This window comes from Amblyraja radiata, chromosome 10, assembly GCF_010909765.2.
Source record: "Amblyraja radiata isolate CabotCenter1 chromosome 10, sAmbRad1.1.pri, whole genome shotgun sequence".
Classification (NCBI taxonomy): Eukaryota; Metazoa; Chordata; class Chondrichthyes; order Rajiformes; family Rajidae; genus Amblyraja; species Amblyraja radiata.
Window position 1 is genome coordinate 60,932,025 of NC_045965.1, and position 22,618 is coordinate 60,954,642.

Sequence of the window (22,618 nt, forward strand, 5' to 3'; positions counted from 1 at the left end):
ACAGATGGCGGTGGAGGCCAAGTCATCGGGTATTTTTAAAACAGAGGTTGCTAGGTTCGTGATTTGTAAGGACGTCAAAGGTTACGGGGGCAGCAGGCAGGACAGAGCCTTCGACGACACTGGGACTGTACTCACTGGAGGTTAGAAGGATGAGGAAGGGACCTCATTGAAAGTTTCCGAACAGTGAAAGGCCTGGATAGTGTGGATGTGGAAAGGATGTTTCCACTAGTGGGAGAGTCTAAGATCAGAGGCCATGTCCTCAGAATAAACGGACGTACCTTTATGAAGGAGATGAGGAGGAATTTCTTTAGTCAGAGTTTAGTGAATCTGTGGAATTCATTGGCACAGACGGCTGTGGATGCCATCAATGGATATTTTTAACGCAAAGATTGATAGATTCTTGATTAGTGCGGGTGTCAGGGGTTATGGGGTGAAGGCAGGAGAAGAGGGGTTAAGAGGGAGAGATAGATCAGCCATGATTGAATGGCGGAGTAGACTTGATGGGCCGAATGGCCAAATTCTGTTCCTATCACTTATGAATTTATGAATTTACAGTATGAACAAAGACATTGAGAGGGAAAATAGATCAACCATGATTGAATAGCAGGACAAACTTGATGGGCGGAGTGGCCTAATTCTGCTCCTATGTCTTGTGGCCTAAAGACTATTAATGTGCTCCCATTATCTCTTCCAGTAACCAGAATATAAAGCATTGTCTTGTTCAAACTGTAACAGCTGTATTTGTACATGTAAATACTCAACTAGTTTATTTGATCTGAATCAACAACTGTGATTAACATTTTCTAGACTCTAGAGATACAACGTGAAAGCTGGCCCTTCGGCCCACTGAGTATGCGCCGGCCAGTGATCTAACTGTACACTAGTTCCTACACACTTGGGACAATTTTACACTTTACAGAAGCCAATTAACCTACAAACCTGTATGTCTTTCGAATGTGGGAGGAAACTGGAGCACCTGGAGAAAACCCACGTGGTCACAGAGAGAACGTGCAAGCTCCGTACAGACAGCACCCGTAGTCAGGATCAAACCCAGGTCTCTGGCGCTGTAAGGCAGCAACTCTACTGCTGCACCACAGTGGCCGCCCAGTAAACCCATTCAACATGAATAAATTCTTGCAATTCTACCAGTGAAACGTTTAACATGACGGCACGGTGGCGCAGCGGTAGAGCTACTGGCTTACAGCTCCAGAGACCCAGGTTCGATCCCGACTACCGATGCTGTCTGTACGGAAATTTGTACATTCTCCCTGTGACCTGGTGGGTTTTCTCCGGGTGCTCCAGTTTCCTCCCCCACTCCTAGGACTTACAGCTTTGTAGGCTGATTGGCTTGATGTAAATGTAAAATTGTCCCTAGTGTGTGTAGGCTAGTGTTAATGTGCGGGGATCGCTGGTCGGTGCCAACTTGGTGGGCCGAAGGGCCTGTTTCCGCACTGTATCTCTAAACTAAACTAAACTACAGTACGCATCCTGCTTTGAAATTATTTGGACCAGCACATTGAATTGTATTAATACATTTTTCCCTTAGATTTTAATATTAGATTCATTTCTAGAGATACAACTCGGAAACAGGCCCTTCGGCCCACCGAGATATGCTTGAGGCTTTCTTTAGACTAATTCGCCCGGTTCACTCCCCTGATGCTTTAGGTGCTGTGGCAACAATTGCAGGTTGACCCGCTCGGATGGAAGGATCAAAGATTAGGCTCCCAGCCAGTGCTGAGTCAGCTATCGAGGGGGATCAGCGGAGGTACAAGGACTGACAGTGCCCTGCAGGCTTGGTAGGTTGTTGCTCTTGATCTTGAAGCACTGACATTCGATGCAAAAGCACATGTGACCGTGTTATACATTACACTATGTGTGGAATCCTCACCTACGCTGCAATCGGAGAGCACTTCACAGGACAGATAACCCAGGATGAATAACGGGCCCTGAGGGCAACGTGCACCTCTGACATCACCGCAGAGGCTTGGATAGGGTTGATGTGGAGAGGATGTTCCCACTAGTGAGAGAGTCTAGGACCAGAGGTCTCAGCTTCAGAATTAGAGGACGTTCTTTTAGGAAGGAGGTGAGGAGAAATTTCTTTCATCAGAGGGTGGTGAATCTGTGGAATTCTTTGTCACAGAAGGCTGTGGAGGTCAATGGATATTTTTAAGGCAGAGATGGATAGATTCGTGATTAGTACGGGTGTCAGGGGTTATGGGGAGAGGGCAGGAGAATGGGGTTAGGGGGGAGAGATAGATCAGCCATGATTGAATGGCGGAGTAGACTTGATGGGCCGAATGGCCTAACTCTACTCGTTTCACTTCTGACCTTATGTGAAATAAGATGAAAGCTCCCGTGGTAACTGTGGAAACATCAGCATTTGTTATTTTTGCAAATCGTAGATGAATCATCCTAATTATATTGAATTGAATTTCTTTATTTGTCATTCAAACACAAGTTTGAACGAATTTCATTGCCATGCGATCATAACAGGAAGAAAGCAACAAAACACTCAATTAAACACAATTTAACACAAACATCCATCACAGTGACTCTCCTACAGGCACCTCCTCACTGTGATGGAAGGTAAAAAAAGTCTTATCTCTTCCTTGCTTCTTCTCCCGCGGTCAGGCAGTCAAACTGCTGTGTCGAGGCGATCGAGGCTCTCGATGTTGAAGCCCCCGCCGGGCGATGGTAGATCCCGTGGACGGTTTTAAGCCGCACCGAGAGATGTAAGGTCCTGCGAACGGGCCGATCCAAGCCTTACGATTCGGGGCGGACGAAGCTGCTGTTGCTGGAGCTCCCGAAAATCGGTCGCTAACCATGTGACCTGTGAGCTCCCGATGTCACAGTCCACAGGGCCCGTGGTCGAAGCCTCCGAAGTCGGGTCGCAGCCACAGCGCCACCACAGCCTCCGAAGTCTGCCAGCTTCGCAATGGTCAGTCCACAGACTCTGCAACCGGAGCCCTCAAGGTCGATTCCAGTTGGAGGCCGCCAGCTCCTCGATTAGGCCACAGCGCGATTGGAGTTACAACACAGAAAAAGGTCGCACCTCCGTTGAAGAAAGAGACTAAAAAAAGTTTCCCCCACCCCCCACCCACCCCACACATAATACACAACTATAAATAGACTATAACATACATCTACCATTAACAATAAGACAAAGGAAAAAAAGACAGATGCACTGCAGGCAAACCGCAGCAGTAATCATTCAACTAGAAAATTATCACAGCAAAATTAATCACAACACAACTTTAATGTGCAAAGACCATGCACCTCTATTCACTGTGAAAAGAATTATTACCTGAAACTCACAAACAAGGGCGGCACGGTGGTGCAGCGGGTAGAGCTGTTGCCTCACAGTGCCAGAGACCCAAGTTTGATCCTGATTTCATGTGTGGAGTTTGCACGTTTTCCCTGTGATGGTGTGGGTTTCCTCCGGGTGTTCCGGGTCCCTCCCACATCCTAAAGATGGCCGGGTTTGTAGGTTATTTGGCCTCTGTAAATTGCCCCTAGTGTGTAGGGAGTGGATGGGAAATTAGGATAGAATAGAACTAGAGTGAATGGATGATTGATGGTCAGTGGGGACTAGATGAGCCAAAGGGCCCGTTTCCACAATGTATTTCTGAACTTAACTTCAGTCTTTAGTTTAGTCAGGATCGAACCTGTGTCTCTGGCGCTGTAAGGCAGCAACTCATTGCGCCATCATGCACAAACTCTAAATAATTTTACAAATTACCTTTCTATTTGTCTGACAATGCTTAGGTTCTTATTATTTAGTGGGTCAGGCAGCAACTGTGGAAGGAATGGACAACGGACATTTTGTGACCGGACCATTCTTCCCACTTGCTACTTGTCCTTCACAGTCCATTTAGGAATCTTTGTTGACGATTAGTGTTCTAGTTTGGCTTTTTTTAAACAGTAATGTAAACGGAGAATGATGTGCTGTGGTTCGGTAAAATCAGCTCGGCAAGTCTCAAATACTGAGAGGATGCGAGCTGAATGCTTTTAGCTGCTTCCTTGGCATCTACTTGAGTTTACTGAATGAAAGAAGTAATAAAATTCTATACCTGAAAAGTCTGAATATTTTGCTTCACGGCATAAAGGCCTCGCTGGAAGAACTTCCAGCTCTTTATTGCATGCATTTAACAAAAGATGACCATACTAAAGCCATAATATGGATTCATTATTGCCACCATAGGAGTAATCTAATGAGTATTTATATGCATTTATTTAGATGCTATTTGCAGTTAAAAGAACTGTCTCCTCTAGTTTGATTGCAACGTACATTGGGTTTAAAGTAGCGCAGAGCAATTGCAATATGGGAAACATTGGGTTAGAGACATTGTCGTATACAGGTAGAATGAAATTCATGTCGAATAATTTAGTGTGTGTAGTAATTTTCTGTGTCTGTCAAATGGTGTCAAGTTCGGAAAAGGGGAGATCTGGGTGTCCTTGTACATCAGTCACTGAAAGTAAGCATGCAGGTACAGCAGGCAGTGAAGAAAGCCAATGGCAAGTTGGACTTCATAACGAGAGGAGTTGAGTATAGGATCAAAGAGGTCCTTCTGCAGTTGTACGGGGCCCTGGTGAGACCACACCTGGAGTATTGTGTGCTGTTTTGGTCTCCTAATTTGTGGAAGGACATTCTTGCTATTGAGGGAGTGCAGTATAGGTTCACGATGTTAATTCTCGGGATGGCAAGACTGTCATATGTTGATAGAATGGAGCGACTGGGCTTGTATACATTGGAATTTAGAAGGATGAGAGGGAATCTTATTGAAACATATAAGATTATTAAGGGATTGGACACGCTAGAGGAAGGAAACATGTTCCCGATGTTGGGGGACTCCAGAACCAGGGGCCACAGTTTAAGAATAAGAGGTAAACCATTTAGAACCGGGATGAGGAAAACCTTTTTCACCCAGAGAGTTGTGAATCTGTGGAAATCTCTGCCTCAGAAGGCAGTGGAGGCCGATTCACTGGATGCTTTCAAGAGAGAGTTAGATAAAGGAAAAGATAATGTAGTCAAGGCATATGGGGAGAAGGCTTGAACGGCGTACTGATTGTGGATGATCGTGGATAGTGTTAGTGTACGGGGATCATGGTCGGCACAGACTCTGTGGGCCGAAGGGTCTGATTCAGTGCTGTATCTCTAAACTAAATTCTAAACGAGGGATAGACACAAACAGCTGGAATAACTCAGCGGGTCAGGCAGCATCTCTGGAGAAAAGGAATCGGTTGAAGTTTCGGGTCGAGACCCTTCTTCAAACTGGGGATGTGGGGTCCTATAACATGGATGGGCATCTTGGTCCGTCTGGGCATAGGTGGGCCGAAGGGGTCTGTTTCCGTGTTGTATAACCATGAAATCCATCCAACATTCCCACTCCGCTGTGAAGGAGGAGTTTGTCATTTTGGATTCTCTATAATTACAGTACAATAGACAATAGGTGCAGGAGTAGGCCATTCGGCCTTTCAAGCCAGCACCGCCATTCACTGTGATCATGGCTGATCACCCACAATCAGTACCCCGTTCCTGCCTTCTCCCCATATCCCCTGACTCCGCTATCTTTAAGAGCTCTATCTAACTCTCTTGAAAGCATCCAGAGAATTGGCTTCCACTGCCCTCTGAGGCAGAGAATTCCACAGATTCACAACCCTGTGTGTGAAAAAGCTTTTCTTCATCTCTGTTCTAAATGGCTTACCCCTTATTCTTAAACTGTGGCACCTGGTTCTGGACTCCCCCAACATCGGGAGCATGTTACCTGCCTCTAGCGTGTCCAAAACCTTAAAAATCTTATATGCTTCAATGAGATCCCCCTCATCCTTCTAAATTCCAGAGTATACAAGTCCAGCTGCTGCATTCTCTCAGCATATGACAGTCCCGCGATCCCGAGAATTATCCTTGTGAACCTATGCTGCACTCCCTCAATAGCAAGAATGTCTTTACTTAAATTTGGAGACCAAAGCTGAACACAATACTCCAGGTGTGGTCTCACTAGGGCCCTGTACAACTGCTGAAAGACCTCTTTGCTCCTATACTGAAATCCTCTTGTTATGAAGGCCAACATGTCATTCGCTTTCTTCACTGCCTGCTGTACCTGCATGCTTACTTTCAGTAATTGGCCTTTAATGGGTTCAAATCCCGTGAGACTCAAACTCAGAAAGAGAGGCGCAGAGAGATGCAGCTCCAAGCAGATGAGTCTACACTAGTCCTACATTAATCCCACATTCCATCAACTGCCCCTGCTGCTATTACACACATGTGTACCTGCGGCAATTCACAAAGGCCAATTAATCTCCCAACTCATGAGGCTTTGGGACGCAGCAGGAAAATGGAGCACCCGGAGTAAACCTGCACTGTAACAGGGAGGTCGACACAAAACGCTGGAGTAACTCAGCGGGAACAGGCAGCATCTCTGGAGAGAGGGAATGGACGACGTTTCAGGTCGAGACCCTTCTTCAGAAAACGTCACCCATTCCTTCTCTCCAGAGATGCTGCCTGTCACCGCTGAGTTAATCCAGTTTTTTTGTGCCCATCTTCGGTTTAAAACCAGCACGTCTGCAGATCAAATCCCACACATTTCGCCTGTAACAGGGAGATTGTGCAAACTCCACACAGACAGCACCTGAGATCAGGACCGAACTCTGTTGCCTGTAAGGCAGTGGCCTTGCTATAGCTGCACAGGCTGTGCCTTCCTGCAAGCAGCAATTGTAACCTACGAGGGGGAGGGGAAAAAAATCATAATGGGAGGCCCGGACATCAATTATTTAATTGACTAGGCCCATCATAATCAATCGCAATTATCTCTGTCATTGTCAAAGGTTGGGAATTCATTTAATATTGATGAGGAGTGCAGCTCTCTGTGAATGCAGTTGCCCTGAAGTATTCATGCTCACCTTTGGCTCGTGCCTTTTGATTCAGTGTAACTTTAAAATAATGTATGGAGCCTGAAACTGTCAGTCTTTTAAACACCGTCAGCAAGAGAGAAGTGGTGGCTCTGGGGCTGGGGGAGGGGGTAAATGCTGCATCATTCCACCTAAACGTAGACCTGGAGAACGTCACGCCTCCTCGGGCTTGTATTCGCTGGAATTTAGAAGGATGAAAGGATATCTTATAGAAACATATCAAATTCTTAAGGGATCGGACAGGCGAGATGCAGGAAAAAAATGTTCCCCGATGTTGGGGGAGTCCAGAACCAGGGATCACGGTTTAAGAATAAAGGGTAGGCCATTTAGGACTGAGATGAGGAAAAACCTTTTCACCCAGAGAGTTGTGAATCTGTGGAAGGCAGTGGAGGCCAATTCTCTGGATGTTTTCAGGAGAGAGTTGGATATAGCTCTTAGGGCTATCGGAATCAAGGGATATGGGGGAAAAAGCAGGAACAGGGTACTGATTCTTGAAGATCAGCCACGATCATATTGAATGGCGGTGCTGGCTCGAAGGGCCGCATGGCCTACTCCTGCACCTATTTTCTATGTTTCTATGTTTCCGTGTTTCTCCCATGTAACCAGGAATAGCAGAGGAACTTTATTTTCAATTTGTGTAGGAAGGAACTGCAAATGCTGGTTTAAACTGAAGATACTGGAACAGCATCCCTCTTCCCATCAGAACTGCCCCCTCCATCGAGTCTTTTAAGTCGAGACTTAAAACTCATCTTTACTCTCAAGCCTTTCTTGACGTCCTCTGAGGGAGGGCTATATATATGTATTTATGTACGTACCACCGTTGTATAACGTTAGTACCTCCACCAATGTAAAGCACTTTGGTCAACGAGAATTGTGTTTTAAATGTGCTATAGAAATAAAAGTGACTTGACTTGACTTGACTTGATAGACACAAAATCTCAGCGGGACAGGCAGCATCTCTGGATTTTCTATAAGTTGCTGTTCATGTTTAATGTCTGAGTTTAGGTTTATTTCAACTGTATGTGACAATAAATGTGAAACCTTCCATGACCCACTGCACAGCATGTGGGGGTGATGTTACAATGACTAAATCTAGCTTTCTTTTATGTCATTTAGTTGGTTTTTTTTAGTTTTAGAGATACAGCATGGAAGCAGGCCCATCAGCCATTCTCCTGCCTTCTCCCCATAATCCCAGACACCCGTACTCATCAAGAATCTGCCCATCTCCACCTTAAAAAATAAACACTGACTTGGCCTCCACAGCTTTCTGTGGCAAAGAATTCACAGATTCACCACCCTTTGACCAAACAAATTCCTCCTCATCTCCTTTCTGAAGGTACGTCCTTTAATTCTGAGGCCGTGGCCTCTGGCCCTAGACTCTCCCACAAGTGGAAACATCCTCTCCACATTCATAAGGTCATGAGGTCATTAGGAATAGGAGTAGAATTAGGCCCTTCGGCCCATCAAGTCTACTCCACCATTCAATCATGGCCGATCTATCTCTCCCTCCTAACCTCATTCTCCTGACTTCTCCCCATAACCTCTGACACCCGTACTAATCAAGAATTGGGGTCAAGGAAAAATGTGTTCACGTCACGGCCCTGTTTCCACCAATCTTTCCACCACCATGCACAAGTAGCACAAGAAACGCAAGACAGACGTATGCAGATGCCGAGAAGTGTGTTCAGCTCTGGGTGAACAACTTCTAATCTTGTGTGGGCTCGATAAGAAGAAGGCTAAGAATTTACTCTATCCAGGCCTTTCACTATTCGCTCCATTGCATTGAGGTTCCCCCTCAGCCTTCTGAGTACAGGCCCAGTGCCGTCCAACTGGTCATCATATGTCAACCCACACATTCCTGGGACCATTCTCATTAACCTCCTCTGGACCCTCTCCAGAGCCAGCACATCCTTCCTCAGATATGGGCCCCAAAATTGCTCACATTACTCCAAATGCAGTCCTCATCTTCTTCTTCTTCTTCTTCTTGTGTATGACATGCACAGCCTAAAGTTGGAGGACAACTTGTTCTATTTGATCTTACTTGATTGTGCACGCCAGGTTGATTGCATTCGTCGAAACAGGGCGGACCACGTGAAGGTTGCAATCTCCCACCCCAGTCCTCCTCTTAAAGGGGCTGTAGTGGTGCATTGCACAGATGGTAGGTAGCCTTCAAGTGTGCAACAGCAATTGGTCACTATTGTCGGCAAGTGAAAGATAGTGAGCAATGGGTGTTTCACGCTTGGCGGCTGACGTTTCAGTGCAGCGCTGAGGAAGGGTGCAGGAAGGAACTGCAGAGGCTGGTTTAAACCGAAGATAGACACAAAATGCTGGAGTAACTCGATGGGACAGGCAGCATCTCTGCAGAGAAGGAATGGGTGATGTTTCCGGTCGGGTCTGTAGAAGGGTCTGATGCTGCCTGTCCCGCTGAGTTATAGCCCTGTCCCACGGTACGTGTTCATTCCAAGAGCTCTCCCGAGTTTTAAAAAAATCAAAGTCGTAAGTGCGGAGAATTAACGTAGCGGGTACGTCGGAGCTCAGGGACGTCTCTTAGCGGCTCGTAACGCTAACGGCAGGTACTCGGGAAGACTCGCTAATGGCAAGTAAGCACGGGAAGAGTCATGAAGATTTTGAAAAATGTCCACGAGAGCCCCGAGTACCGACGAGTGGCCATTACCGTAAAAATCTCTGAGTTTGAATCAGGGCAAACTCGGGAGAGCTCTTGAAATTAACTCGTACCGTGGGACAGGGCTATAACTCCAGCATTTTGTGTCTATCTTCAGCGTTGGGAAAGATCAGTGTTGTCAGACGTGCTATTAGAGGCGAAAAGCCCAACCTTCAGTGATGACGTGGAACCAGGTGGGAGAGCGAGCGAGGGGGAGGGAGAAAGGTGTGTGCAAAGGGACAAAGGAGAGTTAAACCCGGCACCATCTTCTGACATCTGAGGTATCAGTGTAGTGACAGAGGTGCTAACTCAGACAGCTGGGTGGATTGGATTAAAATTACCTCATTATCCTAATTGTAGAATCCGACTTGCCGCACATTTGGTTTAATTTATAAGGCACTGCATTTGTAAGGCACTGCAGTAAAATCCCCCACACCTGATGCCTTGCCTCGTTGCTTTAGCTTCCCCTAGACTTGCCAACGATCGGTTACTGTGAAAATGATGATGATGCAAAGATTCTCTTGCTGCCTGAGTGATACAGCGTTGGTCAATCAACGATCGTCCTGTTATCAAGAATTAACACCAGGCCTTTATTAGCGGTTGCTGCATGGTTATATTTCACTACCAGTTACCTCCAGACATGTTACACTGGGTAAATGTGACAAACAACTCAGAAAATGAAACATTTTTTTATTATGTATGGTGAATCTATTTCCAATGCAGTGCTGTTTCAGTGTGACATTCACTTCGTTCAATGTTGGCCAAGAATATTCAGCCTGAAAGCAAGTTCTCACTCCGCAAGTTACACGGCATGGTTTGTTTTCACCAGTTTGCCTCTGGGAATGAAGGTGCCAGCATGAAAAGTGAATGTTTGATCACGTGTCTTGCATGCGATGAGGCGACCAGAACTGCGCACAATCGGGGGGGCAAGGTGGCGCAGAGGTAGAATTGCCGCACCAATCCTGACTACGGGCACTGTCTGTACGGACTTTGTACGTTCTCCCCGTGACCTGCATGGGTTTTCTTCAGGTGCTCCGATTTCCTCCCACACTCCAAAGATGTACAGGTTTGTAGGTTAATTGGCTTGGTATTGTAAATTGTCCCTAGTGTGTGTATGGGATAGTGTTATTGTGTGGGGATCGCTGGTCGGCGCGGGCTCGGTGGGCCGAAGGGCCTGGTTCCGTGCTGCATCTCTAAACTAAACTAAACTAAACTCCAATGTGACCTAACCAGGGTTTTATAGCGGTAGACACAAAATGCTGGAGTAATTCAGCGGGTCAGGCAGCATCTCTGGAGAGACGGAATGGGTGACGTTTCGGGTTTTACACAGCTGACTCTTATACTCCGTGCACCACCAAGGTCATAGCGTGATACAGCGTGGAAACAGGCCGTTCTGCCCAACTTGCCCACACCGGCCAACATGTCGCAGCTGCCTGTGCCTGGTCCATATCCCACCAAACCCGCCCTATCTATGTACCTGTCTAACTGTTTCGTAAACATTGGGATAGTCCCTGCCTCAACTACCTCCTCTGGCAGCTCGTTCCATACACCCACCACCCTTTGTGTGAAAAAGTTACCCCTCAGATTCCTATTAAATCTTTTCCCCTTCAATTTCTGTTGGTCCTTTTGTGCTCTAGACTCTTGGAGACAGTCTCTGGAGAAATGGAATAGGTGACGATTCGGGTTGGAACCGTTCTTCAGGACCATCTAGACTTGACTCTGTATTTAATTCCCTTACAGTGAGCGATAACATTCAATTAGCTTTCCTAATGACTTGCAGTGTGTGCACTCTTGCCTTCTGTGGATCACGCACACAAGTCCCACTGCACCTCAGAGCTGTTTAGATGATGCACTGCGCCGAACAGCGATCCCCACACACTAACACTATCCAACGCATACTGGGGACAATTTACAATTATACCAAGCCAATTAACCTACAAACCTGTACGTCTTTGGAGTGTGGGAGGAAACCAGAGCACCCGGAGAGAACCCACACAGGTCACAGGGAGAACGTACAACTTCAGTACAGACAGCACCCGTAGTCTGGATCAAACCCGGGTCCCTGGCGCTGTAAGGCAGCAACTCTACTGATGCATCACCGTGCTGCCGTGTACATGGTGGAATATCCTACATTCCAGTGTGTGTATAAACCTCGGAGTGGATAAGAGGTTGGCTTCGAGAGATAGGTAGCTATCGAGATCGATAAAATCAAACGTTAAATGGATTACGTGCAGGAGGGAACTGCAGATGCTGGTTTAAACCGAAGGTAGACTCAAAAAGCTGGAGTAACTCAGCAGTTCAGGCAGCATCTCTGGAGAAAAGGAATAGGTGGCATTTTGGGTCGAGACCCTTCTTCAGACTCAGAACGGTCTCGACCCGAAACGTCACCTGTTATATGGGTCACACCACTGAGTTACATCTTTATTCAGAAGCACAATGGAAGCTGGTTACATTTTCTTATGACACCAGATTCAAAGAGACATTTGAAATGGCTGGTGGATTACAAATTAGGTTCGGCAAAATGTAGAAGTGGGTAGATCAGTGTCAAACTAAATATAGCTGGGAAAATTAATTACTCTACATATAAAGAAAGGAAATTGGCAGCACTCCCCCGGAATGGTGTTGAATTATCAAAGGATGAGGATAAAAGCGTCCCAGAGGCTTGTGATGATTCAATTTTTAAACATATCCAGTCACTGGAGTAAAAATCAAATCAACAAAGAACAAAGTTCTGGTCTCTGCGGAGTGAGCTTCGTGCAGGAGGTGTATTTATGCTGCCGTGCATGAGTGTGGTGTGCACGCACATGCATGCATGCCTCTGTGCACATGTGTGCGTGTATACGCTCATGTGCGCACGTGTGTGTGTGTGTATCTGTGTAGGAAGGAGCTGCAGATGCCGTTTATACACAGAAAGACAAAATGCTGGAGTAATTCAGCGGGACAGGCAGCATCTCTGGAGAGAAGGAATGGGTGACGTTTCGGGTCGAGGCCCTTCTTCAGACTGAGAGTCAGGGAAGAGGGAGATATGGAAGGGTAAGGTGCAAAAACGACAGATCAAAGCAGACAATGCTAAGGAAATGTAGAATGATTCATTGTTAGCTGAGGGGAAGGTGACAAGGAGGCGTACAGTCGGTAAAATTAAAGAGAAGGATTAGTTCTCCAACTAGTTTCACTGTCCTTCCATATCTCTATGTCTCCCTCTCCCCTGACTCTCAGTCTGAAGAAGGGTCTCGACCCGAAACGTCACCCATTCCTTTTATCTTAGAGATGCTGCCTATCCTACTTCAATTTTTTTGTGTCTATCTTGTGTATCTGTGCCTGGTATGGTATGTGTCTACATGGTATGTGTGCACATGCCTGTGCGGTGTGTGTGTGTGAGCATGTGTGCGGTGTGCACGCACACACATGCGTGTGTATCTGTGTACTCCATGTGCGCATATATTTATGTGCATGTCTGCATGTGTGCTTGTATGTTTTGTAAGTGCATTTTTGCGCGCACGTGTTTGTGTCTGGTATGGTATGTATCTACATAGTACATGTGTGCCTGCCTGTGTGTGTGTGTGTGTGTTTTACACTATTTCTGTGTTATCTTACTTTCACATCAACTCCCTACACATTGGGGGCAATTTTACAAAGGCCAATTAACCTACAAGCCCGCATGTGCGAGGAAACCGGAGCATCCGGAGGAAATCCACGCGGTCACAGGGAGAACGTGCATACTCCGCAAAGACAGCACCCGCATCATATACAAGTCCACTACGAACCAGTGAAAACTTACAAATTTCCATTTCAACTGCAGATGCTGGTTTACACCAAAGATAGACACAAAATACTGGAGTAACTCAGCGGAACAGGCAGCATTTCTGGAGTTAAGGAATTATTGACGTTTTCGGGTCGAGACCCTTCTTCAGACATGTAGTCTGCTTTGTGATGTTAAATATCGGCCAGGTTCGAAGTCTTCAGTCTAAGGAAGGATCCCAACCCAAACTGTTCGTCTGTTCATTCAATCCACAGATGTTGCCTGACTCGCTGAGTTCCTCATGCATTATGCATCCAGCATCTGCAGTTTAAAAAATTAATTAATCCACCACATGGTAAATTGTCTTTCTCCATGGTAGACGTGGGTATTTTTGCAATCTAGCTAGAATCAGTTTCCATTAATTATGTCCGAAGTTTGAGCAATCCAGCGTTATTTTAGTGCTACATCTATCAGGTCTCATTCACTCCCACTCCCAAGAGAAATGTAGCAGGCATGTGGCAAGTTTACATGTTTGTCTCCATCCTCTGGTCATAATGAGAAGTGCAATAGCAGGTAGCATTAAATTGTTCAAAGGAGGTTCACTTGTCCATTACCCATACTGACCTTCCTGTCCTGGGCCTCCTCCACTGTCAGAGTGAGACCCAACGTAAATTGGAGGCACATACCCTCATATTTCACCTGGGCAGTTTACAACCCAGCGGCATGAACATTGACTTCTCTAACTTCAAGTAGCCCTTGCTTTCCCTCTCTCTCCATCCCCCTCCCCTTTCCTAATTCACTGACCAGTCTGACTGGCCTCCTGATTAAAATGTATCTCTGTATGCTTCGTTGTCACCTTCTCCTCACTAACAACGATCTATTCTACATTTCCTCGATTTTTTCATCCCCTTTGATCGCTCAGTTTCACACCTTACCCTTCCAGATTTCTGTCTCCGTCTCCCCTGACTCAGTCAGAAGGGTCTCAACCCAAAACATCACCCATTCCTTCTATCCAGAGATGCTGCCTGTCCCGCTGAGTTACCCCAGCATTTTGTGTCTATCTTCAGTGTAAACGAGCATCTGTAGTTCCTTCCAACAAATTGGCTTCTGTAAATTGCTCCCAGTGTGTAGGATGATCTTTGGTTGGTGCGGAATCGATGGGCCGATGGGCCGAAGGGCCTGTTTCCATGCTGTCTCTCTAAAATTAACTAAACAAAGCTGCAGAGGCAGGTCCAATGACAATCTTTAGATGACGTTTCGGCAGTGAGATGGATAGGAAAGGTTTAGAGGAGGATATGGGCCAAACATTGGCAAAATGCAACTAAATCAGCCATTAAACCTGGTCAGTGTGGATGGGTTGGGCTAAAGTGCCTATTTCCATGCTGAATGACTCTTATGATTCCTGACCCTGTGACATTTTGAGTGGTGGGCTCGGGAGAGGTTTTGTGGGTTGGGAAAGCAGTTATAAAGCAGTTCCTGATGCACTGCTGAAAAGGCCAATGTGACTATTAAAACCAGGGCTCATTCTAAATCCGGACCAGTTTATTCAGGGACTGGCAGAGGGACAGGGAAACATTAAAAAAAAAACACCATCATTTCACAGACGGCTGAGGAGGCCAAATCATTTGGTATTTTTAAGGCACAGACTGACAGATTCTTGATTAGTAATGGTGTCAGGGGTTATGGGGAGAAGGCAGGAGAATGGGGTTGAGAGGGAATGATAGATCAGCCATGATTGAATTTTGTTTAGTTAAGTTTAGAGATACAGCGTGGAAACAGGCCCTTCAGCCCACACTGATCATTAACACTATCCCACACACACTGGGAACAATTTACAATTTTTACCAAAGCCAATTATCCTACAAACCTGTACGCCTTCGGAGTATGGGAGGAAACCAGAGGTCACAGGGAGAACATGCAAACTCCGTACCGACAGCACCCGTGGCCAGGATTGAACCCGGGTCAGGCAGCTACTTTACCACTGCAATAGCATGGCCTAATTCTGAGCCTAGAACCTATGAATTTATAATTTCTGACTGCAGAGTTTCCACTGCAAAGCAACATTTTTCGTGTGCGAACAGAGATCTCAGGAGGAATTAGTGCCTCGGTGTGAAAACACATCCCTGGTGTGTGAGTCTTCTGCCAAGTCCCACTTGTAAGGTGTTGCTCTCAATAGGAGAAGGAAAGTGCAATTGGTTCTGTTAATTTAAACATTTAGCATTGCAAATTGTGATCTGTGCTATTTTCAGATCAGCATTAGTACAGTTTATACACACAGGATGCATCAATTATAATTCACACTCCAGTGAAGTATAAGAATGATAATTATTTTAGAGACCTTTGTCCAAATATCGTCAAAATGTTCTGGAAATTTTGGATCTTTTCTGTAAATATATTTTTTCAGTCATTTCAGGATTCCAGGTTAATCCAAAATTCTCCAGGCTGCGCAAAAATGTACCCTTGGAAACTACTGTACACATATAGTAAACCTTTGCGATCGCAGCCACAGTGGGGATAGTGGTGTCTGTTATTGCTGATTGTCCGCTATAACAGAGTGAGGGGGTAAAGTTTAATCCAAGGCTGGGGGGGGGGGGGGGGGGGGGGTTAAAAAAAAAAGGTGCAATGTGACTTGGGAGTGCTAGTACAGGTCTCCCAAAAAGATAATTTGCAAGTCGAATCGGTAACAAGGAAGGCAAATTCAATGCTAGCATTTAGAACAAGAGGAATGGAACACAAAAACAGAGATGGAATGCTGAGGCTCTACAAGGCGCTGGTCAGGCTGCATTTGGAGTACGGTGAGCCAATTTGGGCCCCATATCTGAGGAAGGATGTGCTGGCTCCAGAGAGGGTCCAGAGGAGAATTACAAGAATGATCCCAGGAATGAGTGGGTTAGCATATGATGAGAGTTCGACAGCACTGGGCCTCTACTCGCTGGTGTTTAGAAGGTTGAGGGGGGTCATTAAAACATGCAGAATTATGAAAGGCTTAGTTAAGCGTGGGTGTGGAAAGCATGTTTCCACTGGTGGGAGAGTCCAGGACCAGAGGTCATTGAATTAAAGGGCGCTCTTTTAGAAAACAGGTGAGGAACCTCTTTAGTCAGAGGGTAGTTAATCTGTGGAATTCATTGCCACAGAGGGCAGTGAAGGCCAAGTCAGTGGGTATTTTTAAGGCAGAGATAGACAAAGTCTTGATTGGAACGGGTGTCAAGGGTTATGGGGAGAAGGCAGGAAAATGGGATTAGGATTGAATGGCCGAGTGGACTCAATGGGCTGAATGGCCTCATTCTACTCCTATAACTTGTGAATTTGTGGGAATTCCCAGGTCAGGGAGCCGCAGAGTCCCCGGCCCCACACGTCTGCGGCAGGCACAGGCCCGGTACACAAGCCATCTTCATGCTGCTCGCTCTCCCCGCTCCCACGACTGTAAGATCCCGCCAGATGGGCCGTCTTACTGGGTAACTAGATTTTTATATCGTTCAAGAGATTACTCCCTCTAGCTACTAAGTGGACTACATGATTAAGGAGAATGTCGTTATACGCATGAGAGCTTTCCGTCAGAGGCCTTCAGAGCTTCTTCACGGATAAATCTTCATAACAGTCTTTTGATTAATAGATTCTTTATTGCTGATGAAAAACAATAAGGTGTACATCCAACCTTCTCCCGACTTGTACACTATAACCTTCATCGAACTCCAGCATGGTCAAAGGGTATGCCTTCCTCGTGCTGCATGGTCAAAGGGTATGCCTTCCTCGTGCTGGTCCAAAACTAAAAACGAAGCTTCTGCGCAAGAAACCTCGCTCCAAACGTCATAAATCCCACCCACATAATAACGGGCAGTCTAAAATTTAATGACACATGCCATGATTAATGACACACAAAACCAGTGAAATGGCCACTATAGGGGGTATGGTGCAACGGCAATCTAGGTTCACTAGAACCCAAATCTGCTCTAGAGGTGTTATTATGAAGACGTATGTATTTAACAATATAGACTTCCACCATGCCTTGTGTAGGCGAACATTTACTGCTTGAAGTTATTCACGTTAACCCCTTATGTATCTATACTCTGTAAATGGCTTGATCATGTATTGTCTTTCCACTGACTGGTTAGCGCGTGACAAAAGCTTCTCACTGTACCTCAGTACAAGCGACAATAAACTAAACTGAAAGGTAAAGTAGTTACAAAGGCGTGAAATGTCTGGTCAATTTTAGCCAAAGGAGAGCAGGAGATGGAGCAGGGACAGGAAATTAACAGCCGACAGGTCCCACCTCAGGACTAACAAGAACAAACGTTTCATTAAATGCTTGAGTGCCTATGTTCGCAATGGATCCAAGGTCCAAGTACACAAATACATACAGGAAAGAGATCTTTTGACACTTTGTTTTATTTCGGCGATGCTGTACATCATTTTTAACATTTAGTCAAGCACATGTCATTTTTTTTTAAAGCTAAATTCCATGTTTCTGGTAATAAGTTTTAGAAATACAGAGATGTTGTATTCAAGTTGGTTTAATAAAGAAATGCTTTTCCAATCACTAATATATGCAAGAATGAAATATTAAATAGAAAATGAAGCAGATATTTCTTAGCAAATAACATTCATGGCACAAAAATATTAAAAGTTTTCAAAAGCAAGGGAGTTATACATTGGCTTGGACGAGTGCAGTAACGAACACACATGTTTAGTCATACATGTAACTCATATGGTCCCAAACATTTCAGGGACAACATGTGTGGAAGACATTTCATGAATTGCTTTATACAAAGTTGGCTGCAATTAAATATTGTGATTACAACCAATATTTTCAGATCAATATGTTCAGTTTAGCAGCTCCAAGTATGTAATGGGCACTTTTCCTTTCTGATTCCCCCTTTCACTCATCAACCAGTCAGAATCCATACCGGGCAGGCTGTATACAGTTATCACCTGAAAAATAAAGCAGGTCTGTTATTCCACAGTGGACAGAGCTGTTGGGACAGTCATGGCCTTGCCGAGGTGCCCACCAAAAAGGCTCGTTGTTCGGTAACCGGGAAACGCCAGAAGCGAGGAGTGGACGGGTGGAAAGGAGAACCGGGGAAATGCCTCCAGCGCCTTCAGGGTCGATTGCAGGAGGCGCCCCCGGGACACAAAGATGGCCGGGCGAGGCGAGGAGAGGAGAGGAGAGGGACGACAGTTCGCAGCAACTGCTTCAGCACATCGAGTGCATGGGACTTTGACGGGTCTGGACTTTGAATACTGTCGCCACCTGCATGTGTAATATATGCAAAAAGAATTTCACTGTGCAGTTATACATGTGACAAATAAGGCTCCATTAAACCATTGGATAAACACACATAACTTAGAATTAGACTTAGATCCTTTATTTGTCATTCAGACCTTCTGAACGAAATGTCGTTGCCTGCAGCCATACATGTAATAATAAACAACAAAACACACAATAAACACAAATTAACATCCACCACAGTGAGTTCACCAAGCACCTCCTCACTGTGATGGAGGCAAAAATCTAAGGGTTACTGTCTCTTCCCTCCTCTTCTCCCTCTGCGCTGAGGCGAAACCCCCCCCGGGCGATGGTAATCAGTCCCGCGGATCACCGAGCTCCGTGAACGGGCCGGTTCTCCAGTCCAGCGGACGCAGATGTTGCCGCGGGAGCTCAGAAAAACAGGCACCAGCCTGTGACCCGCGAGCTCCGGATGATGTCGTCCACTGGCCCGCGGCCGAGCCCCGGATTCAGGTCGCCACCGCCAGAACGCCGCCTCAGCTACCGGAGCACCGTCTCAGCCCCCGCGCCGGGCCGCCACAGCCACCGGAGCACCGTCTCAGCTCCGCGCCGGGCCTCCCTCACGGGAGCGCCGAGTCGTGCCGCTGCCACCGGAGCGTCTCAGCCAGCACCGTCCCAGCCCCGCGCCGCCTTCACGGGAGCGCCGTCCCAGCCCCGAGTCGTGCCGCTGCCACCGGAGCGTCTCAGCCAGCACCGTCCCAGCCCCGCGCCGCCCTCACGGGAGCGCCGCCCCAGCCCCGAGTCGTGCCACTGCCACCGGAGCGTCTCAGCCAGCTCCGTCCCAGCCACGCGCCGGGCCGCCCTCACCGGAGCGCCGAGTCGTGCCGCTGCCACTAGAGCGTCTGAACGCCACCACAGCTCGAAGACGGCCAGCTTGGTGAGTCCTGGCTGTCTCTACCTCCGGAGCCTCGAGGTTGGTCGCAGGTTGGAGGCCGCCAGCTCCGCCATTAGGCCTCAGCGCAGACGGAGGCAGAGAAGGGGGATACGACAAGAAAAAGTCGCATTCCCCCAAAGGGAGACAGAAAACCCTGTTTCAGCCCCCCCCCTCCACACACATAACACAACCTAATAACCAAAAATTTAACTAAACAAGACAAAAAAAACAACAACAAAAAGTAAAAACAGACGGACTGCAGGCGAGCCGCAGCCGTTCAACAGCGCCGCCACTTCCGAACATAAGTGTCAAGAGTTGTTTTTATTGTAATATCTACTGAAATGGAACAATGAAATTCTTAGCTGCAGCAGCAAAACAGAATTGTAAACACAGTAGTCGATAGATTATATAATAAACAAATAAAAAAAGTTCAATAAATGAAAAACTCAATATAGAGCTATAAACAAAGCCCAAAGTCCCTAGGCAATTGGTAGTTCAGAGTTTAGTTGGAATTTGTAGTGTTCAATAGCCTTCATGGTTGTTGGGAAGAAGCTGTTACTCAACCTGGACATTACACAGCGACACAGTGCAGAAACAGGCCCTTCAGCCCACCAAGTCTACTCCGGCCAGTCATGCCCTGTACACTAGCATCATATTATACATTAGGGACAATTTACAATTTTTACTGAAGCCAATTAACTTACATCTTTGGAGTGTGACAATAGACAATAGGTGCAGGAGTAGGCCATTCAGCCCTTCGAGCCAGCACCGCCATTCAATGTGGTCATGGCTGATCATCCCCAATCAGTACCCAGTTCCTGCCTTCTCCCCATATCCCCTGACTCCGCTATCTTTAAGAGCCCTATCTAGCTCTCCCTTGAAAGCATCCAGAGAACCGCCCTCTGAGGCAGAGAATTCCACAGACTCACAACTCTCTGTGTAAGGAAACCGGAGAACCTGGAGAAAACCCAGGCGGTCACTGGGAGATCGTGCAAACTCCGCACAGGCAGCACCTGTAGTCAGGGTCAAACCTCGGTCCCTGGGGCTGCAATGCAGCAGCTCTACCACTATACCACCCCAAAAGTTACAGTTTTCAGACTCCTATACCTTCTTCCCGATGGCGAGAGTGAAATGAGAGGCTGGCCACGATGGTGTGGCTCTTTGATGATGCTGGCTGCCTTTTTTGAGACAACACCTTCTATAGATTCCTTCGACGGTGGGCAGGTCAGTAACTGTGATGGACTGGGCAAGGGAGAGGAAGAGCCTTATCAGACGGCCAGGATTGGAGGGAAGGATCACAAGTTTCCACCAAGTAAACAATCGAAAGTCAAAGAAACCTTATTAAAGTTACACCCTGACATCTGTCTCTTGATAACTTCTAGGCTTACGGAGTGAATTTCAATGATAAAATGGTTCTCATAAGGTCATAAGTGATAGGAATAGAAAATTACGCCATTCGCACCATCAAGTGCTCCTTCATTCAATCATGGCTGATCTATCTCTCCCTCCTAAATCCATTCTCCCTCCTTCTCCCCATAACCTCTGACACCCATATTAATCAAGAATCTGTCTATCTCTGCCTTAAATATATCCACTGACGGCCTCTACAGCCTTCTGTGGCAAAGAATCCCACAAATTCACTGCCCTCTGACTAAAGAAATATCTCCTCAGCTCCTTCCTAAAAGAACATCCTTTAATACTGAAATTCTGACAATAATGTTCCTTATTAAAATGTCCTGAAGGATTGGCCAACTAAAGCAAGCAGCAGCTGAGCAGCAGAGACCAGGAAAGCCTAGGAAGTGTAGGGATGGTCAAATCAGCTTCAGCACTCTGGAGTTAAAAACAATAGGAGCAGAAAATCAGTAAAGTGGTACATCAGGCACATGGTATATTTGCCTGCATTGGTCAAAGCATTGAGTATAGGAGTCAGTGAGCTTTATCGGACTTTGGCTAGGCCACATTTTTGGAGTATTGTGTGCAGTTCCAATCACCCCATTGCAGGAAGGGTGTGGAGGCTTTGGAAAGGGTGCAGAGGAAATTTAGCAGAATGATGCCTTGATTAGGGGGAAATGAGCAGCAAGGAGAGGGCGGACAATCTTATAACCATATAACAATTACAGCACGGAAACAGGCCATCTCGGCCCTTCTTGTCCGTGCCGAACACTTATTCTCACCTAGTCCCATCTAGCTGCACTCAGACCATAACCCTCCATTCCTTTCCCGTCCATATACCTATCCAATTTATTTTTAAATGATAAAATCGAACCTGCCTCCACCACTTTCACTGGAAGCTCATTCCACACAGCTACCACTCTCTGAGTAAAGAAGTTCCCCCTCATGTTACCCCTAAACTTCTGTCCCTTCATTCTCAAATCATGTCCTCTAGTTTGAATCTTCCCTACTCTCAATGGAAAAAGCTTATCCACGTCAACTCTGTCTATCCCTCTCATCATTTTAAAGACTTGGATTATTTTCTCTGGAACGCTGGTTGTTGAAGGGAGACCCAATAGAAGTACATAAAATGATGAGAGGCACTGATAAGATAGACAGAATCCTTTTCCCAAGATGGAAATATACATACTAGAGAGCATGGCTTTAATGTGACATGAGCAAAGTTTAAAGGAGGTATGCGGGTCCATTCTGTTGTGTGTGTTTGGAATGCGCTGCCGGGGATGGTGGTGGGGACAAATATCATTTAGACAGGCACATGGCTGGGAATGGAGGGATATGGATTATGTACAGGTAGATAAGAGTTAGTACTGGCATCGTATTCAGCACAGACATTGTGGGCCCAAGGGTCAGTTCATGCGCTCTACTGTTCTATAAGATATGCTGCATCCAATAAATAATGGACATTTGGCCACATCTCCAATGCCCCACTACTCCAAAAGGAGTTTTATCGATTATTAGGAGAGAGGGTGGCCTGCTGGCACAGCGGTAGAGTTGCTGCCTTAGCACGCCAGAGACCTGGATTTAATCCTGATTACGGTTATAGTCTGTACGGAGTTTGAGAGAGAGTTGGATAGAGCTCTAGGGGCTAGTGGAATCAAGGGATATGGGGAGGCACGGGATATTGATTGGGGACGATCAGCCATGATTGCAATGAATGGCGGTGCAGGCTAGAAGGGCCGAACGGCCTCCTCCTGCACC

At 46.4% G+C, this 22,618-nt stretch overlaps 1 protein-coding gene across 9 annotated transcripts in view; it reads right to left on the reverse strand.

Annotated features, from left to right (window-relative positions):
- Window positions 1-17,581: 17,581 nt before the first annotated feature.
- sh3glb1 (SH3 domain containing GRB2 like, endophilin B1) overlaps window positions 17,582-22,618 on the reverse strand; it is a 45,194-nt gene continuing 40,157 nt past the window's right edge. For all 9 annotated transcript variants that reach the window (XM_033029018.1, XM_033029021.1, XM_033029013.1 and 6 more), the window contains one exon: window positions 17,582-18,239. In XM_033029018.1, the coding sequence (XP_032884909.1) occupies window positions 18,132-18,239 (108 nt within the window). In that variant the 3' untranslated portion in view covers window positions 17,582-18,131. The remainder of the gene's footprint in view (window positions 18,240-22,618) is intronic.